The 13,074-nt window shown below is 36.6% G+C and overlaps 1 protein-coding gene across 2 annotated transcripts; it reads left to right on the top strand.

Annotated features, from left to right (window-relative positions):
- The first annotated feature begins 1,973 nt into the window (after window positions 1–1,973).
- Window positions 1,974–12,404, top strand: LOC121407489 (riboflavin transporter 2-like). Of its 2 annotated transcripts, XM_041598594.1 has the most exons (4): window positions 1,974–2,100; window positions 2,365–2,549; window positions 10,048–11,356; window positions 12,008–12,404. In XM_041598594.1, the coding sequence occupies exons 3-4, from the start codon at window positions 10,094–10,096 to the stop codon at window positions 12,242–12,244; spliced, it is 1,500 nt and encodes a 499-aa protein (XP_041454528.1). In that variant the 5' UTR covers window positions 1,974–2,100; window positions 2,365–2,549; window positions 10,048–10,093; the 3' UTR covers window positions 12,245–12,404. The 2 variants fall into 2 exon arrangements, with proteins under 2 accessions (XP_041454528.1, XP_041454527.1); XM_041598593.1 differs by lacking the exon at window positions 2,365–2,549.
- Window positions 12,405–13,074: the final 670 nt, after the last annotated feature.

Below are 13,074 nucleotides of genomic sequence, written 5' to 3' on the forward strand. Positions count from 1 at the left end.
CATTTCCATAACTTTAGACAAAGTAGGTAATAAGGCTATAGGTCTATAGTTACATACATTAATCTTTTTCCTTTTTTGTGCACTGGTATTATCTTTGATATTTTCATACTGTCAGGCACTACGCCATTACTTAAAGAAAGGTTGAATATGTATACTAATGGGTCAACAATGTATTCTATAACATTTTTTTAATAAAATATTGTCAATACCATCGTGACCACAGCTTTTTTTGTTTTTTAAGTTGTTCACTATATCTATTATTTCATTTCTATGTACAGGTACTAAAAATAAAGAATTTGGATTTGGTTGGTGAATGAAATCCGTATATTTCTTTTGTGTTAAAGGTATATTATCTGCAAGACTTTTTCCAATTTGTGTGAAGTATTGATTGAATATATCAGCTATACGAAAAGAATCGTGTATTTCAACATTATTGTGCTTTATTGTTTTTATGCGTTCTTTTGTGCTTTGTTTATTTATGGCAGTGTTTATTGTTTTCCATGTTTTATTGATGTCGTGTTTGAAACGAATTAATTGATTTGTGAAATATTTTCGTTTTTCACTCCGCAATAGTTTAGTGAGGGTATTTTTATATGTAGTATATTTACGATGTGACTTTTCTGAGCGATTGATTTTATCAGCATAGTACAAGTTATTTTTGCGATTTATTGATCGTAGTATTGATTTCGATATCCAAGGAAGTCTTGGACTCTTTTTATAATTATTACATTTACTGACTAATGGTACATGTCTATCTAAGTGTGAAGTAAAAGTTTTCATAAATATATTATATGCTGCATTTGTATCTTGAGAACTGAACACCTCAGACCAATCCGCGTCTTCAAGACCATCTTTCAAGCTCTGTAAATTATTTGGTGTTAGTCGTCGGAATTTATGTTGCTGTGTATCTTTTTTTGCTAACCTATTTAAAGGGAGTTCTTGAAAATATCGGGAAATGGTCAGAGATATCAGATAAAATTATTCCAGACTCGGGTAAAGGAGAGACTTTACTAAAAATATTATCAATAAGGGTTTAGTGGACCGCTCATTTTCATTACTGTATGCTTTCATTGAAAATGTTAATCTTTATTTGTATCTGATTTATATTACTTTTTATTATGTTTGAATGGAAATTTTTAATGAAATAAAGGAATTGAATGAATCAGTTCACTGTATACTACCATGACGACTCTGAATTGCTGCAAGTTTTTATTAATCAGTGCCCCCCCCCCCGAATAGTAGAAGTATGTGTATAATGTAATAGTGGTCTATAGGTCGGGTCGGGAGGTTCAACCGGACTGTTGCTATATATAATACAACTTTGTATACCAAATTATTGCGTGATATGAATTACCGTATATTGTGCCATCGGTAGATAGATTACTAAATGAAATAAAAACCAGATTAGATTAACAAGGTCTTGAAATTTCATAACCATCTGTCTGGATATTGTGGTCGTGTGGAAAGACTGCTATTATTGATTAAAAAGAATTGCAGGTAGATCGACAATTATGGATGTCGAAGTAAGGGCGGACATCAAGGGTGTGAATCGAAGGTACTTCCTCCATCCAATTATATATACATATATATATATATATTGTGGCGTTAAAACTGACACCAATTGGTGTTGATAGAGGACCACACCCTGAGGTGGTAAAATTACACCCTAGAGATTAACAACCAAAGGTGTTGTAATAACACATATAGGTGTAAAACTAACACCACCCATTTAACCCATTTAACAACACCCAAATAACTGGTGTGGTCCTCTATGTACACCGGATAACACCACATGTATTATTGTCTTCATTCCCATTCCCTCTATCTCCTACACTTTATCGGTATACTATACCCCCTCATTCATCGTCCATTATTTTTTCCTTCAATTCCATTCCCACTTCACACCGCTTTCAAGCCCCCCCCCCTCTCCTTCTCTCAAACCATAATTTTCTTCACGGTCTACCTGCGAATATATATAATTGACGTGTCCTGCCTGGTCTTGCCAGTAAATGAACAAGTTCCTTAGCTCGTTTGAATATCACGTTATGATCAAAGATTCAAATCTACCGTATTTTTGTGGATATCATCTGACTGAAACAGGTAAGAACTACAGAATACTAATATGTTATCGTCATACGTTTCCACCTTTTTGTCGTCTTTTTGAAGGTATATGAATTCAATGGGCAACATTTTTATTGATTGTTACGCGGTTTATTGTCTCGGAAACATTCTCGTCTGTACCCCTTTCCGCATGACCGTTCTTGCTCTTGAATGCTGGTAGGAACATAAACAATTGAATGATTAATGCATGGTAAACTGGCTATTCATAATCAACGTTATTTTCCTCACAATCATTCCATGGAGCTATTACCCGGGAGCTCTTATAACAGAGTATAGCTCCATGATTATGCGCGGTGTCGAACATAAAGAGAAACTATAGAGCCCTGGTGTAGAGAGTCGCGATCATAAACACACAGAGAGATGTAAATGACTGTGCTGCTATCTACAACAGCATCACCTAGTATTTGAAGGAGGGAATCACAATTGAGGTAGGTAACAGGCATCTCCAACTAAATCTTGGATATGGTTGGAATATACCCGGAGAATATTATTAGCGGATGTGGTATAAAATGAGTGCGTTGCATCTGAATTTGTACTACAGCGAATTGTAAACATCGTTTGACATGATTGACACCCGGATTGACACTGGAAATAATATAATTGCCTACTTGAGAATAAGGGAAAATGTGAATCTCGGAACACATGTTTTGAACACTACTTGAAAGATAATATTGGAATATTTTATAAACTGCTGCCTATATGGTATATATACGTATGTCCTTGTTCATTGAAAACATAGCCTGCATGCACGGGGTTCTTCTACATTTGCAGGTGGAGTGCATTTGCGGGTGTAGCTCAGCTCAATGCACAAAATCATTGGTTTACACAATACAGCTTTTCTTTGAAAGAACCATTCATTTTATTACCATGACAGGGCATGACAGTCAAATGAATTAGAAGAATTATATGACCCTAAAATGTGTAGACGGGTTGCGTATATACAGTACATGTTTAGATTCCAGGATGTTTGCTATGAAACTGGATATTCACCGGATATTCAGTAATTTTACTACATAATAATACTGACTTGGAATCCAGTCGATCTGCTTTGTACACCATGTATCTTGCAATGCCATATAATCCGGCATCCTCGGGAATGGAATATTGCTATAGATGCACTGGCCTAGAACAACATAACGTCCGCTATCTGTTTTCACAACCCTACCATTCTGCATGGACCTACTAGGTCCATGCTCTCTGTGACACCGATTGCTATGACAACTTTTAGAAATTCAGTTTTCACTATACAGACTAATTTTTATGTCTCAATTCATACAGTTAACTTTTGGAATAATTCTTTGCAAATTTAGGCCTACCGTTTCGTTTCTTGCCATATGTATAATTGATTGCAAATGATATATCTGTTGTAACACCTCCTTAAAATGTCTTCAAGGTTCCGACTCTACATTATAGGGTGTATCAGTAAAAAAAAGTTTACAATTTGAAAAAGGTCGTCAAAGACAATCGAAAGGTACACCATGGGGATTTTTTTTTTCATATGACCTTGGGCTTCACTGATTATTAGATTATTTCCTATAATTATTGTATTATTTTTTATTATTGACAGAATGTTAAACTTGATCGAGTAAGCACACCACTTTTGTAAAGCTCTCGAATAATGGTAGGCGCAAAAACCACGATTTTAATTCTGTGAACGGTTGACCTAACTCGCCTGGCTGCAATCTTGTAATTCTAAATTCCTTTGCATTTTGGGGTATTTTCATAGGGCCCACTTTGTGATATATGCTTATTTTGGCCCTAAACTCGGTTATTGAGAATTACTATTAGAAGTGGTCTTATTGAGATAGTCCCTTTAAAATGGGAAATATCCAAGTAAACAGAACAAAAATCAGAGACGAAAACAATCGCCATACTGGTTTAGTTGGGCAAATATGGTGTTTCTCGTGTAATATGGGACTCAAAACTGCAAAATTCACATTCTTTTATTTGATAAAGAGTGGTCATAAATCAAGTCACTTATCCATTAGATAATCAGAAAAACATCTTAATGTATTGTCTGAAAAATTATTTTTTTTTTCTTATTTATTGAGAAATGGTTTGGGGGTTCATGTTTATTCTTCACCTTTTTTACAGTGTGCTGCAGAGTGGTCTTTTTTTTATTAATGTACGTGTAAAAGCAAGAAATAAAATGTAAATAAGTAAAAAAAAGAATGAAATAAAAATTAGCAAATGGCGCATGATGGGATTAGAAAATGGAAGTATTGTTATGTCACAATGCAACATTTTGGGCGACACCAAAGTCTAATATAAATTTATCAATGACCATATTTCAGAATTTTATATATGATTCCTAATTATTCTTTAGGATTATCAAAAACTTTTTAAAGGCTGTAAAAAATAAAATCTCTCACTTTGGAATGGTGATATGGATTTTACACTCAAAAGTCAATGCTTCCTATGTAACTGATTTAGGAGACACCAAAGCCTATACGGTGAATACATTTCTAGAGGATTACTAATGCCTACAAACAATAATTTTCTTGAATGATTGCAGATCTCTATTTTCAAAATTAAGTTGTTGTTTACCATTAATACTATAAAGCTATTTTACCCCCAAATTCAGGCTGTAGTCTACTACTGCAACAGTGATCGAAAAATGTAACTTTTAAGTGTTCATTTAACTTTTTCCTATCACATATTACTTTGCTATTGTAATCGTGACTGTGATTAGCGTTCATGATTCTAATCATGTACTAGTTTTGTTTCATGCACACGTGCTAAATATTACATTACAGGCCTAGCCTTATTTTTCACTGGAATCATCATTCAAATTACAATTAGAAAATGTCAAGTTATTATCTTTCAATATTTCGCCCAATTTCAGGACGGACGCAATAAGCTCTGTATATTTCGTCATGTGTTCAATATCTATGTTTTGTGCTCAAATAAAACTGGAAATATCCCAGTTATCTATTTCCAACACAAATCATCTTTCAGTACCTGTGTATTCTATTGTACTTCTTTAGAAACTGGAATCTAGTCTGGTTTGAGAATGGGGGTGCCGGGGGTGCACATTCCGGGGAGCCTGGAACTAAAGTTTGGAAAATCATCTGTTGAAAGCGGAAAAGGGGGTACAAATTTCGTTTTGCTTGCCAGTGTCGGAACTCCTCATGCCTCGGAAGGAGTGTGCAAGTGCAACCCAGCGAATTGCACTTGATTTACATATCGTTGTCCGGTATGGGGGGCACTCAAATCATTTTTTGATGGGGGTGTGTCTCGCGAAACCCTGAATGAGGGTCTAAGGAACTGACCACAAGGGTAAAATACGGGGATATTGGGAACTAATCCGGGGAACTAATTCTCCTTGGTTCAAGAAAGCATACTGAGAACGGGGTCATTCCAGTTTCATGCTGGTTTTATAATGAATTCCAGTGCTAGTAGACTTGTTAACTGCAAAAAAAAGGGGTGAACGCTGCATTTTTTAGTACAAATGTCCCACTTGGCACAAATGTTCCTTGGGTCAAAAGAAAAAGATTCATCCAAAGAGACACGCTGTATCTATGCAAATAAGCAAGTAATTTGCATAAATTTGCATATTATGTCGATATAGTATAAACAAGTAATTCAGAATATATATTTCACCAGAACTGCCCTAAAATTGGAAATAAAGACTTAGGGTAAGACAGGGAAGAAAATTGTCATAAAATAATTGGAATATCCTCGTTTATTATTACCTAATTTACATAAATTATGCAAATTATAATTTAAAACAGAGTATTTTTTCAAGAATCCTGAACTGTTTTATAAATAACAGCAATTAATACAAAATGTCAACATTCTACATGAAAGAGAATATATTAGCGAAAACATCGATATGCGTCATGACAGTATTAGTGTCTTAATTTGCTTAGAAAGAGGGCAAATATGTCAAAATGTATGACGTGATATTGCGCTAAAACGAGACCAAAACAAACTCTATGTCACAGTCACACTCACGAATCGGACAATAAAGCGATCAATGGTATGTCATTCGAGATAACACAATCTCAACACAATAGCTTCCATCGGCTTCTCGTATCGCTTTTGTTGGTGTGTCTGCCACACCGTAATCTATGCTATATATGGGCAAAATGCATTTCGGTATCGGTAAAACACTATTAATTTTGTTTTATTTGTTTCTAATTTGTTTCTCTTGGAAAATTTACAGGAGACATTGCTTTGCAGGTTACTGCTTAAATGAAGCTCTGGCACATGAATCATGACGAATGTACCCCACCTCAATCCATATTTTAACTTTGTTAAAATATATGTCTTTTGGAGACCCCAAAGTGGCAAAACTGCATTCCCCGCGGCATTCCCGCTACTTTACAAAACCAGTTTGACTTGTATTATCGACTTGGAAAAGACAGATGTATGAGACATCAGTTAACATGTTTCCTGAAGATAGTTTTTTTTTGTTTATTTAAGCCTACGCATGGGCGGAAATCCCAGGGGGACAGGGGGGACACACGTCCCCCCTACTCAAAATAGTAGGGGGACATAATATCAAATGTCCCCCCTACTATTTTGGTCCTTTAGTGATGCTAAGAAATATATCACTAAAAATGTGAATAAAACGTGCGTTTTCGGACGAGATTACTTTTTTTTTTTTGCTTGTCAATTATATTTTCGTGGAAATGACCTTAAATTTTAGGTAATAGCCTTTTTTTGGTCGAATTTTCCAGACCCTTGTCCCCCTATACCTTTTGGGAGAGATTTCCGCCCCTGAGCCTACGTCCACGGGAGCCCTCCGAATTTACTCCATCCCACTCTGTAGTTCGACACTAAATTAAAAAAAAATATCGTGTTTAAAAGCCAACGGCAAGGCAAATTGCGTTTTTGGTATAATAAAGCAACTTTTATATCTATATTTCATATTTATCTATATTAATATTATTATTAATGTTATTATTATTATTATTATTGTTCTGCAGTTTGTAATAATGCTCTAGCACAGTAAAGGCTATAAGGCCCAACAGGAGCATGCCTAGGATACCCTTTTCCCTTTTGGTTTTATGTATTTAAAAATAGTTTATTGTCTTTAGAACTCTTAAAAGATTACTTTTGTTTGTATTGATATCTTGGAATAGATTGAGGAGAAAATACTTTACAATTGACATGTAGAAGAGCTGTAGTACATTGAAAAAAGAAGCCACATGTAAGCTCTATAACACTCAAACCCCGTTATTGCTTCCACTCTATGTTAAATTTAAATATTTTCAGAGCCCATTCGGAAGAAAGATACATTTCTACTACACACAGTAAAGCCTCTTTACTTTCTCCTCTTGAAAAAAAAAACATAGAAGGCATTGTTTTATATCGCATAAAATAAGTTCGTGTACATGACGGTGACCTGTCGAAGTTGCCCAACCCTTTATTTTGTTTTGACAATATATATCGTCTAAATGAAGCCCTCATCTGGAAAAGGGCACTTATTAAAGGCAGCATCTACATTATATAGAGGAGGCCCTGGTACTTGGAAGCGGGGGCTGAAGCACCCGCAAGATTTTCCGGAAGAGGGGAGGGGGGGGGGTGCTGCGTGCATTATTCTCGATAGATAGCACCCCCTGGAATTCCGGCAGATGTGACCAAAAAAAGAAACGTTACCCAAAAAACTTCATTTTGTAGTGCAATCCTTTTTGTTTATTTGCCTGTAAAATTTATTGATGTAAATTTGAAAATAAAAAAAGGTTCAATGTAAAATTTTGGTCCCAAGAAATTAAACCAGCTTCAGCCCCCTCTTCCCAGTGCCAAGGCCTCCTCTATATAATGTAGATGCTACCTTTAATAAGTGCCCTTTTCCAGATGAGGGCTTCATTTAGACGATATTCTAAATATATATTGTCAAAACAAAATAAACGGTTTTGGCAACTTCGACAGGCCACCGTCACGTACACGAATTTATTTTATGAGATATAAAACAATGCCTTCTATGTTTGTTTGTTTTTCAAGAGGAGAACGCAAAGAGGCTTTATGTGTGTAGTAGAAATGTATCTTTCTTCCGATTGGGCTCTCAAAATATTTAAATTCAACATAGAGTGGAATCAATAAAGGGCCGTGTGGCTGTTCTTCAATTTACCACAGCTCCTCTACATGTCAGTTGAAGAGTATTTTCTCCTCAATCTATTCCAAGGTATCAATACAAACAAAAGTAATCTTTTAAGAGTTCTAAAGACAATAAACTATTTTTTAATACATAAAACCAAAAAGGGAAAGGGTATCCTAGGCATGCTCCTGTTGGGTTATAGCCTTTACTGTGCTAGAGCACTATTACAAACGGCAGAAAAATAATAGTAATAATAACAACAATAATAATAATAATAATATTAATAATAATTATAATAATATCAATAATGATGAATGTAAATATAAAAATATACATATAAAATTTGCTTTATTATACCAAAAAAACGCAATTTGCCTTGCCGATGGCTTTAAAACATGATATTTTTTTTTATTTAAAGTCGAAATACGGAGAGGGGATGGGGTAAATTCGGAGGGCTCCCGTGGGCTTAAATAAACAAAAATAAAAAACTTTTTTCAGGAATCATGTTGTCTGATGTCCCATACATCTGTGTTTTCCAAGTTGATAATACAAGTCAAACTGGTTTTGTAAGGTAGCGGGAATGCCGGGGAGATGCAGTTTTGCCACTTTGGGGTCTCCAAAAGATATATATTTTAACAAAGTTAATATATGGATTGAGGTGGGGTACATTCGTCATGATTCATGTGCCAGAGCTTCATTAAAGCAGTAACCTGCAAAGCAATGTCTCCTGTAAATTTTCCAAGAGAAACAAATTAGAAACAAATAAAACAAAATTAATAGTGTTTTACCGATACCGAAATGCATTTTGCCCGTATGTATCATAGATTACGGTGTGGCAGACACACCAACAAAAGCGATACGAGAAGCCGATGGAAGCTATTGTGTTGAGATTGTGTTATCTCGAATGACATACCATTGATCGCTTTATTGTCCGATTCGTGAGTGTGACATAGAGGTTGTTTTGGTCTCGTTTTAGCGCAATATCACGTCATACATTTTGACATATTTGCCCTCTTTCTAAGCAAATTAAGACACTAATACTGTCATGAAGCATATCGATGTTTTCGCTAATATATTCTCTTTCATGTAGAATGTTGACATTTTGTATTAATTGCTGTTATTTATAAAACAGTTCAGGATTCTTGAAAAAATACTCTGTTTTAAATTATAATTTGCATAATTTATGTAAATTAGGTAATAATAAACAAGGATATTCCAATTATTTTATGACAGTTTTCTTCCCTGTTTTACCCTAAGTCCTTATTTCCAATTTTAGGGCAGTTCTGGTGAAATATATATTCTGAATTACCTGTTTATACTATATCGACATAATATGCAAATTTATGCAAATTACTTGCTTATTTGCATAGATACAACGTGTCTCTTTGGATGAATCTTTTTCTTTTGACTCAAGGAAAATTTGTGCCAAGTGGGACATTTGTACTAAAAAATGCAGCGTTCAACCTCTTAACAAGTCTACTATGCTGTCAACACCGCTATGAATGCATTCAAAGAAGAAAAGTTATCCCGACACAGTCCCGGGATAAATTTCGTGTTGGCTTGTAACCCGACTCTGATACATCGGAAATACTTGATGCTGGGGAATCGAACTTAAGTAAATGTAGTAGGCCTATGCCTTGCATATAAGTTTGCAGGTTTATGCTGGATCGCTCCTCAAGGAGAGGAGAAAGTGCAGTGTGCCGGCAAGCCGGTGTACGTAAAGCGCATATACTGATATAGATGCGTCGTTGCGATATATCAAGTGATATATATAAAAGCGGATTATTCTGGTTATCATTATTATAACAGCATATGTGTCTGTGTTATTTCAATGTCTGTACCGTAATCGTAAAAATAATCCTCGATGCTTTTTTTTTCAGGTAAAGGTATATACAGAAGAGTCTCGAAGAGACTTGAAGAGTCGCGATGGAGAAGGAAGGGCAAATACGCAACAGTCCCGTGGAACGCATTCTAGTAATCGCACTGGTAGTTTTATTCGGGAGCGGCGCTTGGGTCTCTGTATCGGGAGTTTGGACAGAGTTACCAATCATGATATCAACTGGACTACCAGAGCAATATCACATAACATCAATCGTACACATTCTGATTCAATTTTCTTTAGTGGGTATGATCGCCTTCTTAATCTGCAACAAACTGGTTGCGTCTACTCGCATTTACCGTCTGGAGATTCCATGGAACTATGGCATAACTTTCTTCGGAACAATAGCTACTTTCTTGCTGATATTCTTCTGGGACACGAGGACATACGTGTCTGGCCAACTCCACAGTGTGGCTTTCCTGTGCCTGGTGTTCTTCGTATCTCTGGTTGATATAACATCCAATGTCACATTCGTGGGCTTCATGTCTCTGATGCAACCAAACCTGATGAACTGGTTTTGGATTGGTGAAGGACTGGGTCACATCCTTCCTGCGTTCGTCGTCCTTATACAACAATCGAATGGCAAGACGAAATCGTGCGTCGTCAATGACACTTACCTGAACGAAACCGTGGTTGGGAATTCAACAGTCATGTACAATTGCACCTCTTGGGAAGAAGTGACACCGCAACTTCTCTTTGAACCTAAGGATTATTTCGTGGTTCTGTTCCTGATGATGCTGGCATGTCATATCTCGTTCATTTGCCTGAATAACCTACCTTGCTCTCGTCGGGAATACGTACCCCAGGCTGATGGGCACCACCTTAGAACAGACGGATGTGGTGGTCTCTTTAAACAGTCAGAAACTTTATCTGCAGATGAGGAAGATGGTGATCACGTAAGACTCATGTCTGTAGTGAGATCACATGAAGATGATTCTCCGAATGCTCCGAATGAAGAAAATGACAACTCCGGTAACGACTTAGCAGAACAGCACCTCACCAAAGGACAGGTGGTATTTCTCTATACCGTCTTCTTCATCAATTTCACCCTGTCCTTTGGTATCATGGGACCGATCCTTGGATTTTCCGGCAGTGCTTACGGAAACGATACCTTTGAAATTCTTGTGCCTATGCAGGAGATAGCCGTCGCAGTTGCCTACTTTCTGTTCCTGTTGAAACCCATCTATAGCTTTAAAGTTGTTGGTGGGTCCTTGATTTTGGCTATTGCCTGTTACACCTATGATTTTGTGGTTGCCGCAGCGAGCCCAAACCCACCATTTTACAGCATCGTCTTTGGCAAAATATATATTGTAAGTAGCATTGTTTTCCATGTAATTTAATATTATTTTGGGTGGGGTTTTAATCAAACTCAATGATTTTCCAATACCACCGAAAGGACATTCACTATATGCAACTAAAGAAAGATTCTCATACTCAGTGATAATGTTACTTCTACTTACTTTGAGGTACTCTTCCTTTGTATTTAAAAAGATCAAACAGATATAGAATCGAGAGAAAAGGAAAGCCTTCAACTAATCCAACTTTTTATCCCCAAAACATAATTGACTTTCTGATTATGTGTTTGTTTGTTTGTTGTTGTTTTTTGCACGGTCAGTGCCCACCTCTTCAAAACCGTTAGAAGGTAGAAGTTAGAAACCATTAGAAAACCGTAGAAGGCATGTGAACTGACATATCACATGATCTTTGTACTCTGTACAGTCTCTTTACGACTTTCCCCATGCATTTTCATGTGGCCTATGAGACAACACAATATCCGTGAATTCATATTATGTTCTAGGCTTATAGTCAGCGGGCAACGCCATCGGCTTTGCCCCCGAAATAAATTTATAATTTATCGCATACAATTGCACGAAAAATCGTAGTTTAGTCGTAGAATATCCGCCGTCAAATCGTAACTCACTTTGCTATCTCGTTGTCTTCACCGCCCCCCGTGCACACAGGTACTAAACGCTGTGACGAGAGGTTTGGCTTCGAGATACTGCCATGCTTCAACTGTTTGGATACTACGTAACAGTGCAGATAGTCGCCGACATCTGATCGTTTCTGGTGCTATCGGTCAAGTTGGTGTGTTCCTTGGTTCGGTCACTATGTTTGTCCTCATCAATGTCTTCAACGTCTTTGAATCACACCATGAAACTAAATCATGCCCTTCTTTCACATGCACCATGGTGGAATAATAGGTTTATTTCCAATTCGTCAAATTGCCAACTCGTCTTCTATCATTTGGTCTTACCATCGGTTCGTCCACTATCCACATGGTCTAATTGCCCATTCGTCTAATAACAAGTTGGTCCAATAACCATTTAGTCCATATACTATTTGGTCAATTTGGACAAATGGGGCGTTGCAAGAAACTTGCGATCAATTGCAAGTCTATAGGAGGCGCGATAGCTCAGTCGGTAGAGCGGGTTTTCGGATTTCGGTGACCCGGGTTCGATTCCCAAGTGGTGCGCTAGTGCCCTGTGGTAAGGCATTTATCCTCATTACCAGGTCCCTCGGAAAGGACTTTAAGGACTGAAATCGATCTATCAATTGTAAAATTGAAACAGAATATTTGCAATTGATTGCAAATATTTTCTTGCAACACCCTTTAAGTGTTATTGTGCAAATTGAATGAAAATAAAATAGATAGTAGACCAACTTGTTATGAGACGACATGGTCATAGACGAAATGGTGATTAGACGAAGTAATGATTGGACCAAATGGTTGTAAGACGAAATGTTGACGGACGGAATGGCATTAGAATACAGAAAAGGAAAGTAGACCATGTGGTGAGTGGACGAGTTGGCAGTAGACGAATTGGCAATTTACCGAATAACATCCTTCACTGTTTCACCCCTTTTCTCAAATTTTAGTTTATTGTTTTATGACATTATTCATTGACTATTGGTTGCTTCGAGGTGCTTTATAGGATTTTTATAATTTAAATTTGTATTTATTTCTGGGTTATTTTCCGAAGGGAGTGGGTATAAGGAGAGGGTCAACTATGTTGGAAATGAAAAGATA

Source organism: Lytechinus variegatus, chromosome 2 (genome assembly GCF_018143015.1).
Source record: "Lytechinus variegatus isolate NC3 chromosome 2, Lvar_3.0, whole genome shotgun sequence".
NCBI classification, from domain to species: Eukaryota; Metazoa; Echinodermata; class Echinoidea; order Temnopleuroida; family Toxopneustidae; genus Lytechinus; species Lytechinus variegatus.

Coding starts and splice junctions, on each gene's coding strand:
- LOC121407489 (XM_041598594.1), top strand. CDS start 10,094: ATGGAGAAGGAAGGGCAAATACGCAACAGTCCCGTGGAACGCATTCTA. Junction 11,357..12,007: donor TCTTTGGCAAAATATATATT/GTAAGTAGCATT, acceptor CCGTGCACACAG/GTACTAAACGCTGTGACGAG.